The 17,960-nt window shown below is 47.1% G+C and overlaps 2 protein-coding genes across 2 annotated transcripts in view; one reads left to right on the top strand and one right to left on the bottom strand.

Annotated features, from left to right (window-relative positions):
* The window catches only part of KIAA0319L (KIAA0319 like), a 30,639-nt gene extending 17,580 nt beyond the window's left edge, over nt 1–13,059 (bottom strand). The window contains exons 1-4 of the mRNA XM_074555406.1: nt 12,918–13,059; nt 11,589–11,755; nt 7,237–7,889; nt 2,057–2,330 (exon numbers count right to left, since the gene is read on the bottom strand). Coding sequence (XP_074411507.1) covers nt 2,057–2,330; nt 7,237–7,889; nt 11,589–11,730 — 1,069 coding nt within the window. The 5' untranslated portion in view covers nt 11,731–11,755; nt 12,918–13,059. The remainder of the gene's footprint in view (nt 1–2,056; nt 2,331–7,236; nt 7,890–11,588; nt 11,756–12,917) is intronic.
* Nucleotides 13,060–13,376: 317 nt separating this feature from the next.
* On the top strand, nt 13,377–17,226 carry NCDN (neurochondrin). Its single transcript, XM_005492345.4, has 6 exons — nt 13,377–13,738; nt 14,111–15,097; nt 15,242–15,468; nt 15,643–15,867; nt 16,088–16,230; nt 16,515–17,226. The coding sequence occupies exons 1-6, from the start codon at nt 13,637–13,639 to the stop codon at nt 16,979–16,981; spliced, it is 2,151 nt and encodes a 716-aa protein (XP_005492402.2). The 5' UTR covers nt 13,377–13,636; the 3' UTR covers nt 16,982–17,226.
* Nucleotides 17,227–17,960: the final 734 nt, after the last annotated feature.

Here is a 17,960-nt window from a genome sequence, read left to right as displayed (position 1 = left end):
TTAAAAAATGGGGAAAAAAGGACCTTAGACATTCTGCTATTTTCCCACTTTCATTATCTATTATTTATCTATCTTCCAATTTTAATAGCTAGTGGAATTAACCATCTTTTTTTTTTCCTCTCAAATACTCCATCAATCTTTCCCCTCTCAAATACTCATCAATCTTTCACCTTCAGAGAGTTCCAAGGCAAAAAGCAATCAGATCTCATTAGGAAATAATAAAAACAAAAAACAGACAAACGGATTAAAAACCTTGGAAAAACTACTCTTTAAATCATCATTGGTTAGCAAAGCTAGGAGGCCTTGGCTATGTTAGTCTTCCTACACAAACCAATGAAGTTGTTTAAAGCATATTTTCCAGTTTTAGGTGGGGTAAGCCCTTAAAAAATAATAAAAATAAATTAACTTGTCAGCACAAGCAGCCAATGAGCTTCCTGCCAAAACCTTCTAAGGATGCAGTGCTTGCCTTACACTTTCCATTTGTTCCCTTGTAAGGGAAAGGCACCCTAAATTCAAAAGAAATTCAGCAGTGAATGTTTCAGGCAGTGGCTGAAGTGAATTCTGAGACAGCACACGAGCAGTACACGCCATTCCCTGGGCATGGCCACCCCTCCAGGGAGAGCTGCCAGCCTGCCTGAGGGAACAGAGCTGCCAAAGGGCATCTTGGCCCTCGTGCACTTCCAACAGTCTCTTTTAGGAAATAGCAGTGTGAACAGAAACATCAGCATCTGCAGAGCCAGCAGGGCTAACAGCCAAGCACACTGCTCTCCACGGCTGAACTGTGCAGTGACACCTCAGGGACAGGAAAGAATCACTCCCACCCTTTTTTGAGCACACATTAAGGTTTCTGCTCGATTTGATGGATAGCACTGGGCCAAGGCTACTGGAAAAACACTTCCCAGGACTCTGCCCTGCATCACATCTCAGCCTTCACTTTGGGAACTGAGATATCCTCATTAATTCCCAGCTGTCCTCACATGCAATGGTCACATGCAGATTTATGATGCTCAAGTCCCATTCCAGACCCTAAGGAATTACTGGGATCCAACAGCACATGTGCTGACACAGATGCCTCAGTACTTTCTCCAAGGTACCAAAACTATCTATATATTTTAATATATTTTTATACATATTTTAATATATATTATACATATGCAATATAATCTAGATCTATATATAATATATATAGATATATATAGACATAGAGATATAGATTTATAGATGGATAGATACACATACATATATAGATATATAGATAATTTTATATTTTTATACATATTTTATATATGTTATATATGTTATACTTTATATACCTATATATGTGTATATGTCTATATTATATATAGACATATATACACATATATATATGTGTATATATATATGTGTGTATATATATGTGTGTGTGTATACATATCTATATATATAATATAGATATTTATATATAATTATACAAGATATATAGATATTTATATATAATTATACATATGTTTATAAATATTATATATAATATAATCTATCTATATCTATATATAATATACACCTGTACATATATATACATATATAGATATATATATATATATTTATATATATATATATATTTATACATGTATTTATAAATATTATATATAATTATCTATATCTTTATATTTGTATATGTAAAAGATAGATAGATAGATAGATAATTATGGTACCTTGATACCATATATTTACAGATATATTTATAATATATCCATATATTTTAATCTATCTAAATTTATCTATTATATATATATATATATATATATATATATATAAATAAGATAGATATGAAGATGAAGATGAAGATGAAGATAAAGATAAAGATAAAGATATAGAGATAGAGATATAGATAATTATGGTACCTTGACACCACATATTTACATATATATGTATAATAATATTTATTATTATTAGTAGTAGTAACAATAATAATTATTATTATATTTATTTATAATATATCTATATATATTTTTCCACACTGCTGTGGCTGGAAAAAGCCTGAGCAGGTGCCATTTGCTGGAGCCCCCCAAGTCCTCACCTGGCGTGGTGGCAGCAGTGCTGGGGGCAGCAGCAGTGCTGCTCTGGGCTGTGCTTACACTGCCATTTGTGGGCACTCCACTGGGCACAGAAGTGTCTGCCTGTGCCTTTGCTGTGCTTTTCACTGGCACGGGGCTGGCTGTGGGCAGCTGAGCGTGGGCATCACCAGGCTGCCCAGGCTGCTCCGTCTTCCCTGGAGCTGTCAAGTCCAGAGCCACAGGGCTGGAGAACGTAGCCAGCACTGAGGATTCTGGTGCAGATGTTCCTGTGTGCACCTGGAAAGGAAGAAGTTGTCTGAGTTTGAACACTGAATGGCACTTTTAAGTTGCCTTTCTCCTCCTCCACAGTGAGGGAGGCTGGAAAATCCCTGGTTTGTTTTTAGAAGCAGGAATTTTTACAGCTTTCCCTTCCCTTTCCTGAAGTTTCTCCATGTTCTTCCTCCACAGCAGACATTTCTACCCCAGCTGAACACCAGTTAACACCAGATTTAGCTACAGCATTTAAGTACCAAGGCTGTTGATGTGACAAATATAAGAGAAGATCCGGATTCAAACTTGCAATGAGTGGAGATAAAAGAACAGAAAGGTGGGATAAGACAGAGCCTGAAGACAGGGACCACAAACTGGGGTTCATTCACTCTGGCTGTGATTTCCTGAATCCATGCAGTTGGCCAACATGAAGCAGAAGGATTGCAGCGGCATTTTTATGTAATAACTGAATTGTTATAGCAAGAGGAAATTTATTTTGGAATCACTCCCCAAAGCAAGGTGAGCTGACACACAGAGCTCCCTGCATGCCTGCCCCAGGAGCTGCTGCTGGGCAGGGAGAGGAGCTGGAGGGCACAAACTCTGCTCACATCCACACAGGATGAGCCACTTGATTGAAAATAATCAGAGTGGCAGGAACAATTTCCTTTCTTTCATCAGAAAATTCCTTTTACCTAGCCCCATCCCAGTTCCCAGCCTGCCAGGCCATACTCCTGACAATTTACCCTCCACCATGTGAAGTCCGTGTGTGTAGCACTTTTTGTTTTAGCTAACTCTATCTTGAGAACATCTGCTAAATATTTAAAATGGAGCAATTTACCATCTTTGCCTCAGAAATTGCTTTGGAGCTGGATTTCCCACCACTACTGCTCATTAGAGGAGTGATTAAAAGCTCATATTGGAGGAAATATACTCAATATACTTTTAGACCATGCTGTTGGCATTCAGTCCAGGAAACAGAACTGGGAAAACACTCCAGATCATGGTGGGCAACATCCTTGTCAGGAAATGGGCTGGGCTTTAGAAAACACTAAATGTTGGTTGTGAAAATAAAGCTGTGCTGCCCACACTGAACACCCAGCCAAGCCAGGAGCAGCAGGGAAGGCACTCAGGGCTTCTCTGCAAGGTTTTTGTTTCAGCCTTGGGCAAATCATTTCCTCTCACCATATCTCAGCTCCCTTTGCTCACAGAATGTAAATCAATTGTTTGATTAACATCTGAGCTGTATGTACCAAGGAATCAGACACAATTTGTTGGTGTTACAGACATGAGCTGTCTTCCTTTATTTGGCTACTTGCTAATGGGCTCACTTAAACAGAAGTATGGATTCTTTGGAATCCATGCAGGGAAAATCTGGCATGCTGCTCTTCCTCAGTGGCCTCAGGACAGCTGGATGCCCCAAGCTGTATCATCTTCCACCCTCTGACAACTGCAAAGGGTACTCACTCCCTTCCCTCAAGATAAAGTTTGAAATGCTGGCAGGAGAAAGAGGGAACAGCCAGGCAGGCACCCAAGTGGGACAGGAAAGGCACAGGAGCAGAATGTTCCCATGACTTCCTACCATTATGGGAAACAACTTTTTGCTTCTCAAGAATCAACCCAGAAGGGTCACAAGAACAAGAGCCACAAAAAAACAAACAGGAGATCCACATTCACCTGCTGGCCACAGCAGAGTCCCCACTTTGCCTGGCAATATTTTCAGGGAGCTGAATGCTTTCTTGACTCACTTTTAATTCCCAAGAAAACCCCCACTTTAGAGTTAAGAGAGATCCTCTTCCTTCCAAAAATCTTCAGGATGAATTGACAGCCAAATGTCTGTGGAGAGCTGGAATTAGATAAGCTTTGCCTGGGGCAACACAACAGTCAAAAATGCCTCTAATGCTTGCAAGCCGAGACATTTCTTATCTTTTCTCCATAACTCTGAATTCTTTAAAGCAAAGAACAGATTATTTCATTCTTGGGGATAAATGACAAGGAGACTAGAAGTTTGCCAGCTGTCCTATCTTATTAGCTTAGAAAATAGAGAGGAGTGACACATTGGCCTGAGTCAACACAGGAGCCTCAGACAATTTTGATTCCACCCCTAAATGCCTTTGGCCTGAGACAAATAACCCAGTCTGGGAGTCCCATGTCTGGGAGAGGGACTAGAACAGCCCTGTGCCTCAGAATCCACACTGAGCCCAAGTTACTTGAGAGAAAAATACCCCTGTCCTGGAAATTACTTCTATTTTTTAATTTAAATAGGCCTGGTCTGAACTCACAAAATGGGCTCTTGTCAGCTTAGATGGTTTCCTTGCTGTCTGCAGTAAGTGCCACATCTGTGAAGTCTTTTAAGGCACTAAAATGTAGGTAATGTCACAAACCATTACAGAGTTAGTGCTGGTGGTAAAGGGAGACATTTCCTTGTTCCTTGTGGATGAAAAGCTTGCAGCAAGTGTGACAGCAAGAGCCAAACAGTGGGTTTGATGTGAGGGCAGGAATGAGCTCTCAGTGTTGCAACACTCCTGCTCCAGCCTTTCCCATCTGTCTGCAGAGCTGCTGCAGTGCTGCAGCATCCCTGCTCCTCAGCAGGGCTACAGTTAAATACTTCTCCTGACTGGCTGTTAAATGTGTGGCTATATTTTAAAATTGACAAGGAATTTACAATGAGACGGAAAAAACCCTGTCACTCACTTTAATGAAAAAGTACCAATCTCCCTCAGTTAAGGGCTGATGAGCAGGATGCACTGTGGTTTATCCTGGTTCCATTGCATGGATACAGTAAAAACAGAAATTAATGCTCAGTGCATATTAGCAAATGCCATTGCAGATGGCTGTGGAGCCATCAGAACTGCAAGAGGAAAATTAAAACCCACAGAGGCAATGTTTTCCCAAAACTATAATTTTCCTTCTCTCAGAGGCTGCAAAAGCAAAAATATTTACCTTCCATACATCCAATGCTCAGCAGCAGAGAAAAAGCACTTTGATTTCAAATCTCCTTTCATACCTCAGGTGTTTGATGCTCTCAGGTGTGACAGCCAGAACTGTCCCCATCTTCCAACCCCTCCTCAATAACAGCAGGAAACACCCAGCCATGTGCTCCATGGATTGGGCCAAAAGTAGCCCAGAAATTCTATTGATTTCAGCATGGGTGTAACTTTATTTTGGTCCCAGCTTGGAATACCTCCCTCCTGGAAGGTCTGGCCATGTCCCAGGAACACAGCCCCCAATGTTTTATCCTTGGCTCACATTAAACTGCTCTTGGATTTGAAGTGCAAGGACAGCTGCAGAGCTGGCTTTGCATTTTGCAGGTAAAGTTGGATGGTTCAATAATCCTGGAGTTAGCCCAGGTGGATATTTTAATTCTTCCCTCTCCTCAAAAACTCCATCCTAAACCTCAAAAATGCAAATACCAGGAATTCCATCATGTCACTATATTTTTGTAGAATGTTTTTAATTTTTATTTTTAAGAATTTGCATTTTGTTAAGAGCCATGGACTTTCTTATTAGCAAAATTCATCAAGGAAAATAAAAACCTTTCCCCAGCAAAATTGGAAAGGTTAATGTCAATGTGCATCCAACAGTGCACATTAATGACAATGGGAGCAATTCCTAAAGAAGGGAAATCCTGCATGCTCAGCAACATTTAGAAGCTGATTAATCAGTGTAATTTAATATTTGCAACCAGTTTACCAGACACACACTGGACAGTAATAGCAGGATAACCCGGAAAGCAAAACTGCAAAAAGAACAAGCAGGGAGATGTAAAAGCTGTTCCCCAAGAGCAAGAGAAAACATTTCAAAGTGGCTGCAAAGACTTCTCCTCACATGTGTGACAGCTGAGAGAATGGGGTCACCATCTCAGCTCTACTCCGAGGAGAAGGAAAGAACAGGGAGGGTGGAAATGCTGCAGCATTGCAGGGGAGAGAGAAATCTGAGCTCAAGTCAGCCTCAGATGCTGGGGGAGGTCTGGAAAATCCCACATTTGTCAGGTTTTAGTGCCTGGTTTCACATGTCACCCTGGCTGCCCAGCAGTGTCCCTTGGCTGCTCGCCACATCCTGCTCAGGCACTCACAGCCCTACCTGCAACCAGCATTTGAAAAAGTCATTTCCACAACCAGAGGCACCAGTTTTGTCCAAAGGCAAATCCCTGAAACGTGGCAAAAGCTATTTCAGGAGCAGTTTAACAAAGTAGAATTATATTGCACCATCAGGAGTGCACAAGCATTTTTGAGATAAGGCTCCAAAAATCATTTGCAGATGTAAAAATACAAACATCACTTAACAATTCAAATGTGCCAAATTCTCTGTAACATCATGATGTACTGGCTTAACACTGCATGTATTTGGAGTAGAGACTAAACTGATTTCATTCACCCAGTGCCAAGGTAAGCTCTGGAGGATTTGAGAAACTGGAGCACTCCTCAAAAAAGAGAACATTTGGAATTAAGATGCCAACTCAAGCAAGGAGATTGACATTGCAGTACACTGTGAGCTCTATGCATGACTCTATAAAATAATGTATTTAACTGCCTTGATTCAGTATTTAAATGAAAACAGCTTTTTGAATTGTTTGGATTTGAACAGGTACTTTTACAAGTAACAGTTTTCAGCTCTCATATAATTCCCACTGACATGTCACCTTTCCTTCTCATCTGGCAAGCACACTGTGTGATTATACAGAGGATAAGCATTATTAGAGACTCCATCCTGCCTCACCTTCCCACTTCAACACCGATTATCTTAGCTAAGAAAAAGGGGAAAAAACCCTACCCCAAAACCCAAATAAAAACCCAAACCACTGGCTGTGCCTCGTTGATAGGAGGCTGAAAATTGTTAACTTGAAAAGTTATCCCATCAGTTCCAAGTCAAAATCAACCTAAAGCCAGAATGAGTGGTGGGACAGCTGTCCCAGACTGCCCCACCCATCACTTACCTGGGGCAAGTCACCGTCAGCATCCTGTGACCTGTTCACATTATTGCTCTTAGCAAGGATTGGGCTTCTGGGGTTCAGTTCTCTTGCATTCTGCCCATTTCTCAGCAAGTCTTGCTTTTGTTTTTCTTTCTCAGGAGCAGCTCTGTCTGCCACTAGGTGCCTCAGGACCTGATCCTTCAAGTGTTCTGTTGCACTTTGGCTGCTTCTGGAGTTTTCTGCCAGATCCCTTCTCAGGAGCTGCACCCTGTCACCTGCCAACCTCCACTTCTGCAAGGATCTCCTCAGTCTTTTCTTCCTCTGGACAGGGATTTCCCAGTCCAACCACTTGGGACTCCAAGTCTTCCCATCACCTTCCACGTGGAAGCTTAACAAGTGCTCTGTGCTTTTTGATTTCTTTAAAAACACCAAAACAGAATCTGAAAAGCCAGTTTGGTTGGCCTGACACGTGCCAGGCATGGTGCAGTTCACCTGGATGCACATATTCTCCAAGAACCAAAAGGCATCACAGGTGGGGTGCTGGCAGCAAGTGGCCTGACAGGAGCTCAGAGTGTGGAACCCTTCCAGAAGCTGCAAATTTTGACCTGCCCACGATGTCAAACGGCCACCAAGCAGGATCTTCCCCAGCTCACATTTAGATCCGTTCCAGTTTGCATCTGGGAAAGAGGAGGGAAGTCAAACAGACAATTCTCAGTCCTTTAAAGCAGTGGATAAGAGATCTCATCATTATTTGGGACACAGGAAAGTAAATCTGACTTCTCAAATCTCTACCTGGCCTCACTATCCAGTACTTACACAAGATTTTAAGGAACAATTTGCTCCTCCTTCCTAAGCCACCACCATCCTTTCCAAGAGCAGAAGTGAAGACAGAAATGTTCCTGTTCCAGAAGAACCCATAATGCCCACACTGAGCAAGGTCACACAGCAAGTTCAGAGCCAGAAAATGAACCCCAAAATGCCAAGCACAGCTCTTTACCCAGTTATGGCCTTGCCTCTCTGCCCACAGTCTGCCCAGAAGGAAAACACTGCACACAGTGGCACTGGCCTGGTGCACAGCACAGAGGCATTTTTAACTCTTCCATGCTGATATTTGACATCAGTTGCTTATTCTGACTGAATTTGCTCCACTTGGGAAGTTGTTAACAGGTTCTAGAAAAGAGTTCTGCAAGGCAAAGCCTTGCCACCCACCCTGCCATAGTGTTTTTCATTAAAAACCCTCAAACATTTGACATAATTTCAGTTAAGATCAAGTCACTTCAGGTCTCAGCTCTGCAGTAAGGCAGCAACTGCTTTGCATATGGATTCTTTTTTTTCTTAGCATGAAAATTTTGAGTGCTTGCAGGGATCAATGGATTAAAGGCTTCCAAAATTCAGAGCTCTGCAGATTAAGGACTCCCTAAAAATAGCCTAATGACCTATGGGACTGTTCCACTGTGCTGTGTTCAGCATCCAAGCAATAATAGGTCATTGGAAGATTACAAACAGTGTTGCTAGATGGGAGTTGTGCAGCTGGAGAATATGCTCCAGATCTGGCTCTCTCCTCAAGAATGGAGTTCTTGAACACAACACAAATGGGAAATATTTTCCTCCATTAAAATAAAGTCTGAATTTAAATTACAATATTCTGATTGAGAATGAAGTTGAGTTTAGTGACCAAGTCATGGGGACAGAGCTCCCTGTGGGTGTCTGAACCCACCACTGTGCAGAAGGGAGAGAGCACTGGAAATGTGTAAAAGAAACTCTGCAAATGATCAACAGCAAGAGAAGAAGAGAAGTTGACACCAGGATCTTTAAAAACCTCAGCACCCTTGTCACACCTCATCAACACACAGCACTTCCTTGGAGAGAGGGCAGACAGGGAATCTGTGTGCCCAGGGCAGCTGCCACCTCAGCACACCTGAAATGCCAGGACTGGCACTGGCACAGTCACAGCAGGGAGAAATTCCTGGCACCAACCTGATGGGGCTGGAATTAGAGCAGAATATGGAATGTGTGTACACACCAAAGCCATGTGTATGCACACACACTCTCTCCAGACCTGGAGAAACAATAACAAATTAAAGAATTACACCATCCCTGTGAATTTCCACTCAGCTTTACGTTTTGCCTGTAAAATTGCCTTTCTGTTAAAGGTGAATCACTGTTGGTAATATATCCTGAGCATGAGGGAAATGTGCTGCTTCCCACATCCCTAAAATCCTTCCTCCTCCTCCTCCTCCATCACTGCTCATCCATCTCTCCTCATGTGTCAGGCCTGGCTCACACATACCACTCAAATGAAGGCTTGATATGGAAGCAGTGAAATTCAGCAGCAGTTTCTAGTACCAGGCTTGGAACTGGGGCACACACAGAATGGGGCACATTTAAAAGAAAAATGTTCCCAGGGAAGATATCCCTTGTGACAAATCACCACATAACACAGGTATTGTATTTATTTATCTCAAATGTAAAGCCTGGATCCCCAAAAATATCTCAGCATGTCAGAGCCATGACTTAGCCTGGATGACACAACACTGCCATGCTGAGAACATTCTGCTTCTCTTTTAACACACTGCTAAAACAAGATTTGAATAATATTTTGGCTACATTTCATTTTCAGAACTCTGTTAATGGCCACTTGGGACATATTTCTTTGAAATTAGCCACTATGTTCTTCTGAAGTGCTGTACATGGACAGCTTAAAACTCAGATAACTCTGAGGAATGACAGAAGTGAACAGACAACTCCCAGCACACCAGATGTGAATTTTCCACTGAGACATACTGATTTTCACTTTGCATTTTTAAATTCCATGGCCTTTGCTGGGCATCAAACATTCAGACAACTCTACATGCCCTGGGAGAAAACAAAATCTACACTTGCAGTCATTTGTGGAAAGCAGGAACATTCCTGAGGATGAATTCTCTCTAAGCTCAGCACCACACAAGTCACAAGACACCTGCACAGTGGGTGTGCTTAGTCACTTTTCCATCCTGTTTTTGTCACATCAGTGGAGAAAACTGCTCTTCCCTGGAACTCAGGAGTTCCTGTCCCAGGGATGCAGCTCCCAGCCTTGCTGAGCAGCAGGGGAATGGAACACACAGCCTCTATTAATAACTTCAGGTTTACAGACTTGCCCAGGCAGTTAATCCTGCCTGATAGCAGATTAATGATTAAAGACTTGACTCTGTGGACTTTTTAAACCTGCCACACAGTCACTCGGTCAGTTATGTCAACACAGCCCCCTTGTGTAACTCCACATGACCATGCTCATTTCTAGGCAGCCAGAACTCCGCCTCAGCTTCACAAACAAGCCCAAAATAACAAAAACTCTGCAATGGAAAAAATGTCCACACCAGGGTAGCTATGCCCATATAATTATATTTATTTCTGCACACGCAAAAGCTCTAATTTAATGGACTCTTCACTCATTTGGACTTGATGATCTCAGAGCTGCACTGTTCCAATCTTAACAATTCTGAATCCTGGCTTTAGCTCTTCCAAGCAGAGCAGCCCTTAAACACATCAACACTGTCTAGAACACCCTCTAGGAGCTCTAACTCTGAACTTCCAAGAAATTACTAAAGCCAGGAAATGCAGGCAGGAAGCTCAGCTGAAAAGGAAACACTCACCATTCAAAAACACAGCCCTCACCAGGAATACAAACATGTTTTTCCAGGGTCTGAATTAGCTGATTAAAATCACACAGCTCATTAGCTTAATCAAATCTGCCACTGGGAACTGTCCAGGAAGGTCCAGTAACACAACAGGGACGCTGCACATGCCCACATAACTGGGGAACAAAACAAACCAACCCCCTTCCCAAACCAAACATCACACAATCCATCAGAGGAAAACTTCCATCCAAGCCACTAACTTGGTTATTTACTTCAGCAGGAGGTTGGTTGCTCAAGTTTGAACAGGAAATAATGAAAAACAAACATACCCACTGCCTGTAGGCAAATAAAGACTTCTGACACACTGCTCTTGGGAAGAGCATTAAACATCTTAGGGCTAAAAAACATTCCTGCCTTTCCAGGTTGCTTTCCTTTAACTAAATTATTTTCCAGATTATCACTTGTCTCTTTTGTCAAAAATTAAGGTCAGAAAAAAGCTCTCTCTGAGGTACAAGCTACACTTTTGCCAGCTCATTTAGCAGCTGCTAAGGGTGGTGCTTTGTTTGGTTTGAAAAAAAACAACAATTGCTTTGGTTTCTCAGTTAAAAAAACAATTAAAAAGGAAGCCAATAAAAAACCAACCCTATAATGTCTACCAGTAAATCATTTCACTTTTCTCTCAGAGTATTTTACACAACTAAGAGGGATAAAGAGCATAAAAATCCTTATGCAGAGTCCCAGAGAGAACAGAAGAGTCACCTGCAGAGGAGCACGAGGCACACAGGCAAGTGCACAGGTAGAGCAGCTGCAGAATTCCCAGCTCCCTCACGGCTTTTCCCAGGCAGTATCGGGACAGGAACCGGGTGCTGATGCTGGGCTTGGCTTCCAACCTCTTCTCCATGGCCTTTGTGGGCAGCAGCAGGGTTCTAGAAACACGCAGGGTGTGAGACACAAAACATCCTGTGGCAATTGAAACGTTCCTGCACAGATCCAGCCAGAGTGCAAAGTGAACAGAGCCTTTGTGGAGGAAAAGGAATGTCTTATCAGCTGGGATTAGTCCAGCTGTTGCTAAGGAACTATCAATGCCTGATACCAAAATGAAATTTGTAGTGGCACAGCTCCCAGTGCTCAGTGCAGAGAGCCTTTCCCTTGTGGTTTTCTCCTCCAGACCCCATTTTTCACCTGCTATCACAATAGCTGTCCAGTGGTTTCCAAACAGGCATTTAGGAAATTCCAATTTCATGTATGCCTGAGGATTGGACACCCAGCAGCAGCACGAGGATGACACAGGCAGGGACAACCCCTGCACATCTGCCTGGAGATGTCACCACAGGCACGTCCGTGCTGGCTGGTGCCAGCCACAAACAGGGAAATGACAGCACAGCAACGCTGGGAAACTGGGAGCTAACACCCTGGTTTGCTTCTTGTTGTGCCCACAGGGCAGAGATCACCAAACTTCTCTGCCTTTCTAATACCAAAGGCTATTTAATAGCCTTATATGCTAATTGAATGCAAATTATCTCTAGGTGACACGGTAGGAGAACGTTAATTATTTCACAGGTAACAAATAGTATCTATTTTAGGGGAGCAATGAAAGCATCATTAGGCACTAAATAGGCCAGTTCTGAAGAATGCAAAGGGAATGTTGTGGCAGGGAATGCTGTGACAGGGAATGCTGTCACACAGGGAATGCTGTGACATGGAATTCTGTGACATGGAATGCTGTGACATGGAATGCTGTGACATGGAATGCTGTGACAGAGAATTCTGTGACAGGGAATGCTGTCACACAGGGAATGCTGTCACAGCCGGATCCAGCAGCGCTCCGCAAACACCCAGAGCTGGTTACACCTCGAGGAATTGCACTCAACCGTCCACAGCAGAGCAGGAACAGACACGGCAGGAAAACTTCACGGGGATAAGGATGTAAACACACGCCCGTTCAGCCAACAGGTCCTGGAGGGAACTTCCCGCCGCCCCAGCCCCGGTGCCCGCTCCTGCCCGGCCGGAGCCCCAGCACGGAGCCCCCGCGGCCGGGCCCGGGCCCCGCGGGAGGCGCAGCGCTCCGTGCCGCCGGCGCGTACGTACCAAGGGCGCATGGCGAGGCTCGGCGGCTCCTCAGCGGCTCCTCGGCGAGCTCAGGCGGGCACCGGGCGCCGGGCACGGCCGGGGCTCCAGCGCGGCGGGCCCGGGGGCACCGCGGCCTCCCGCCCCGCGGCCATGGCGGCGCACGTTCACCCGGAAGCTGAACCGTCGCCCGCCGGCACCACGGCTGGGTCCGGCCGTGGGGGCAGTGCCAGGGCTGTGGAGTCCCCGGCGCTCGCTCCGCCGCCGCTCCCGGTCGCACCGGGCGGGGCGGGCGCGGAGGCCGCGCAGCCACAGGTGATTTGCCCACAGTTCCGCGCGGAGGCGGCGGCTTCGGGCACCGCCCAACAAGGCCGCGCGCGGTTGGCCGGCGGCGCGGAGGCGGCGCGCGGATTGGCTGGGGGGGGGGAGGCGGGACCGGCGGCTCGCGCCCGCGGGCGGGACGCCGTGAGGGAAAGGGCCGGAGCCGTGAGGGAAGGAGCGGAAACTGTGAGGGACAGGGCAGAGGGAAAGGAGCGGAACCGTGAGGAAAAGGAGCGGAAACCGTGAGGGACAGGGCAGAGCGAAAGGAGCGGCGCCGTGAGGGAAGGAGCGGAAACCGTGCGGGAAAGGACTGGATCCCTGAGGGACGGGGCCGAGGGAAGGGGCCGGAGCCGTGAGGGACCGGGCCGAGGGAAGGCTGCCCGTGTTCCCCTCTAGTCCTTCAGCCCCGCTTCCCAGCCATGGCCTCGGACTCCGGGGACGGGCTCGCCACGCTGAAGCGGTGCCTCAGTGTGCTCAGAGACCCGAGGAACGACAGCGAGCAGTTCGCAGCGCTGCTCCTGGTAAGGAACGGCGGGATCGCCTCAGGAGGGGTTAAAGGGGAGGCCAAACAACCTGCTGGACACGGGAGTGCCCGGGGTATGTGGGGAGGGGGATTGGGAGCTCAGAGCAAAGCTGCTTCAGAGCTTTGGGGTTCCCTTCAGCAAAGCAAGAGAGCCTGGCCTTGACCTGGGTGTGTGGAGAGTCAGTCGGTGCTTGCCACACTCTTGAAACGCGGTAAATGTCTGGATTAGCACTTGGATCAAGTGCTAGCTCACTGGGTACTTTCCTGCACTAAATAAAGTTGGTTTGGTTTCTGATTTGCAGCAGTTCCATCCTGTACATGTACCAGTTCCTTTTGCTGTGCTCACTCTCACTCCTGTTTTGCCTTGTAGGTGACCAAAGCAGTCAGAGCCGGAGAGGTGGATGCCAAGACCCGCCGCCAGATCTTCGATGCGATTGGGTTCACATTCCCGACCCGCCTGCTGATCTCCCAGCAGCCCCCAGCCGACTGCCCCCCGCACACCTTCCGTGCCCTCGGCCTCACCCTGCTGGCCTGTTTCTGCACCGACCCACAGCTAGCTGGGCACTCCCAGATCCTGAACAAAATCCCGACCTTCAATGACATCCTGCTGTCCCCCTGTGACCCAGACTGCACATCCATGGTTGATGATGTGTACCAGTGCCTCAGTGCTATCCTGGCGACAGCCAGGGGCCCCAGGGCATTGGTGACCAAAGGGACAGTGTCTGCCCTGTGCCAGGCCTACCTGAATGGTGGTCATGGCTCTGAGCGTGCCCTCACACTGCTTGTGGGGCTGTTGGCCGTAGCAGAGGCCAAATGCTGGCAGAGAGATGCTCCACAGCTCCTGGCTGTGCTCTCCAAGCTCTCCAGTGACTTCCTCAAGGCTGAAGACATGACCAAATTTGAGCTGTGTGAGGTTCTGCCTCGCTTCATCCCCCTGTCACATCCTCTCACAGAGAACTCTCAGGGCTCTGAGTGTCTGTGCAGGCTTTACAAAGGGCTGGCTGACGTTTTGGGCAGCAGACTCAGCCAGTCCCAGCGGGACCCCGCTCTGAAGCTCGCAGCCAGCCTCGTGCAGGCCTGTGGGGCTGAGTGGATCCCAGCAGGGAGAGCTGGCAGCAAGTTCCTGGCCCTGCTGGTGAACTTGGCTTGTGTGGAGGTTCGCCTGACCCTGGAGGAGCCAGATCCCTTGGAGGTGGAGGGCAAGAAGGAAGTGGTGACAGCCTGCTATGTCCTTATGGAGATGGGGATCCAGGAGTGCCTGAGGGAGGAGAACCCTCTGCTAGAAAATGTGCAGAAAATGCAGCTGATGAGGATCATGGAGGAGGCATTTGGAGCTGTAATATTCTACTTGAGACAGGTAAGGCAGGGCTTCTAACAAAGAGCAGGTTGTGGGGGTGGCTCTGTGTGGAGCAAACTCTCCCTCTTGTCCCACTGTGATTTCCAGACCTGTGGTAGTTGATGGACAGTGGCAATAATGTGTCACTTTGCTTTCTTCATACAGGTTAAACAGGAGGAGCTGCAAGATCCTTTCATCTTCGCCTCTGTTCGAGTCCTTGGAGCCTGGATGGCAGAAGAGACATCCTCCCTGAAGCAGGAAATCTGTGAGCTCTTGCCTTTCCTTGTTGATTATGCCAGGAAGCTTTTCAAGGAGGGCAGCCCAGCTGAGAGTCCTCCCCAGGCAGAGCTGGTCAGCACTGAAGGCTCTGCCTTACCCCAGGATGCTCTGAGGTGAGCATTTTAAGCACACGTTTATTGCATTTTAATGCAAACCTGCTCAAATATTTTTTCTATTTTCATTCTCCCTGCAGTGCCACTTCCATGGGGCTTTCTCCCCCGAGATGGATGTAAATGCAGGGCTCAGACCCATTCTACCTCATGCTCCCAGTTTCTTTTCCCTTCCAGATTTCTGCTCCCTGGCTTTTGCCATTTGACAGCAGAGGACAAACCCCGGGACATTCTCATTGCTGAAGGGGCCCCAGCACTGCTGTGTGAGTACTTCCTGCAGCAGTGGGAGGTTCTGACCTCTGAGCCCACGGCCCCAGCACCTCTGACAAGCACAGAAATGAGTCTGCAGACCATGTGTGGGATTTTCCTTAACCTGGTGGTGACTGCTCCAGACCTGGTCAGGTAACAGAGCTGTGGGGGCTGATTCTGAGGTTGGCAGTGGGAAGAAAGGGTACCTTGTGCATCAAGCTTGAGGCTCTGTTAACCTGCCATGCTGAAAAGGAATGTTCCTTTTTCAACCCCATTTCCATTATATTTTTCGTGCTGTGTTTAACCTTGACATTCTCAGGTGCTTCTGGCTCTGCTCAGGAAATGTGTCAAAAAGAGTTGATTTTCTCTCTAGGCGTGACAAAACCTTTTCCTCCTTGATGGATGTGTTGCTGAAGTCTCTTCCACTTCTGCTGCCCCAGAAGCATCACCTGGTTCTGGCAGCAAACGTTGCCACTCTGGGCCTGATGATGGCCAGGATCCTGGCAGGGTCAGCAGGTAAAGGAAGTTCCCATTGGCAAAGCTGCATGGGCAGAGACCAGGAGCTGGGGCTGGGCATGCGGGCAGTGCCAGGGCTGGAGAAAGCAAATAGAAGGGAAACTGGTCCAGCTTGTCACTGGAAAAGTGATAAACCAAAAATGTCCAGGAGCAAGGAATGTGTGAAACAATCAGCATGGTGTGCTGGGATGAAGAGATTTCTAGGGCAGGAAGGTATTCTGCTCCAGAGGGCCCTTCTCTGAGTGAGCAAACTGCATTGTAACATTGATTTCCTTTTCTCCCAGCCCTCCAGGGAACTCAGCGTGCCAAGGAGTTTTTTGGAGCTGCCCTTCGCTTCCTGTCGCAGGCCCACGTGGCTCAGGCAGACCCCGGCAGTGACGGGCTGGCCCTGGCCGTGTCCCCCGCCTACGCCAGCGCCTGGGACGACATCGCTGAGCTCTGGTTCCTGGGCATGCAGGCCTGGGCTGGCTGCGTGCCACTGCTCCCCTGGCTGCCACACACCGCTCTGGGGGCACAATGGCTGCAGGGAATGGCACAGCTGCTGTCCCAGGTCACTCCAGCCTCCGTGGATTGTGAGCTGGTCACTGCGTTCCAGGCCGTGCTGGTGGCGCTGGCCAGAGCCAGCCAGCAGTGCAGGGATGTGATCCTGTCCCACCAGGGCACGGAGTGGGCCAATCTGTATGGAATGGCAGCTCTGGAACAGTGTCTGGCCGAGCAGGGAGGAGCCAGCAGCACTCTAGGTGAGAAATGAACCTGCACAAGGTCTGTTCAGCACTTCTGTCAGATGGACACAACAAAAACCAATTAAATGACCAAACTTTACAAAACTGGAGTGATGCAACAGCACCCAGCATGATCAGCACTGTCCACATTGGTGTGCAGAGCTGCTGCCCCTCAGAACATTTCACCTTGCCCTTGCTGCACCTGTTGTGAGGATTTCTCTGTAAAAACAGCCTGTTTTGTTATTAAAGATATTTTGTCAGTTTGTTTTTTAAATTCCTCAGTGCTGGGATTTCTGTCTGCCCAGGGCCCTGACAGGATGCTTGCTTCTCCTGTTAGTCACAGTTTTGGTCACAGTAAGCCCTGTAGGTTTTCACCTTATTTTCTCTGAGTCCTGCACATATTAGTAACTACACATAGAACCCTGAAAAAGGCAGGAATGGGAAAAGCTTTATTATTTACTGATAGCATTGGGAATAACTCCTTGTGACTTGAAGATGCTGTGCTGCCAGATGATCCCCCAGTTCATATCTTCCGCTGGTACCATCATCCTAAGTTCACACCTAGAAAACAGGCAAAGCAAGTAGTGCTGGGAAGGTTTTGCCCCATCAAACACTTGCACAAAGTACATCCATGGGATTTTCTATGCTCCCTCTCACTGCCAGGATGGGATGTACAGGGAGAGATCTCCACTCTTGCAAGGTGAAGGATTTGGTCTGCTCTGCTCCATTTAGGGTGTGGAAGCCAAAATGGGTGAGCTCCCCCTTGCTGATTCCGAGAAGATAAGAGACCACATGCACCGTGGAGTAAACCTCTTGTAGCACCGGCTTTCCAGCTTGGCCTTGCAGCTCCTGGGTCCCTCGTTGTCCCGAGGGTGTTTCCCAGGAGGAGCGGCCGCACAGGGTGGCTGCAGAGGCTGAGGCTGGTCCGAGCCGCGCTCCCTGCTCCCGCTTTTCCACCAGGTGTCAGCCGAGGAGTTCTCTGGGAGCTGCTGCCTCGCCGGGACCGCT

This window comes from Zonotrichia albicollis, chromosome 20 (genome assembly GCF_047830755.1).
Source record: "Zonotrichia albicollis isolate bZonAlb1 chromosome 20, bZonAlb1.hap1, whole genome shotgun sequence".
NCBI lineage: Eukaryota > Metazoa > Chordata > Aves > Passeriformes > Passerellidae > Zonotrichia > Zonotrichia albicollis.
The sequence above is the reverse complement of the archived record's forward strand: the minus strand, read 5'-3'. Positions and strand labels throughout refer to the sequence as shown.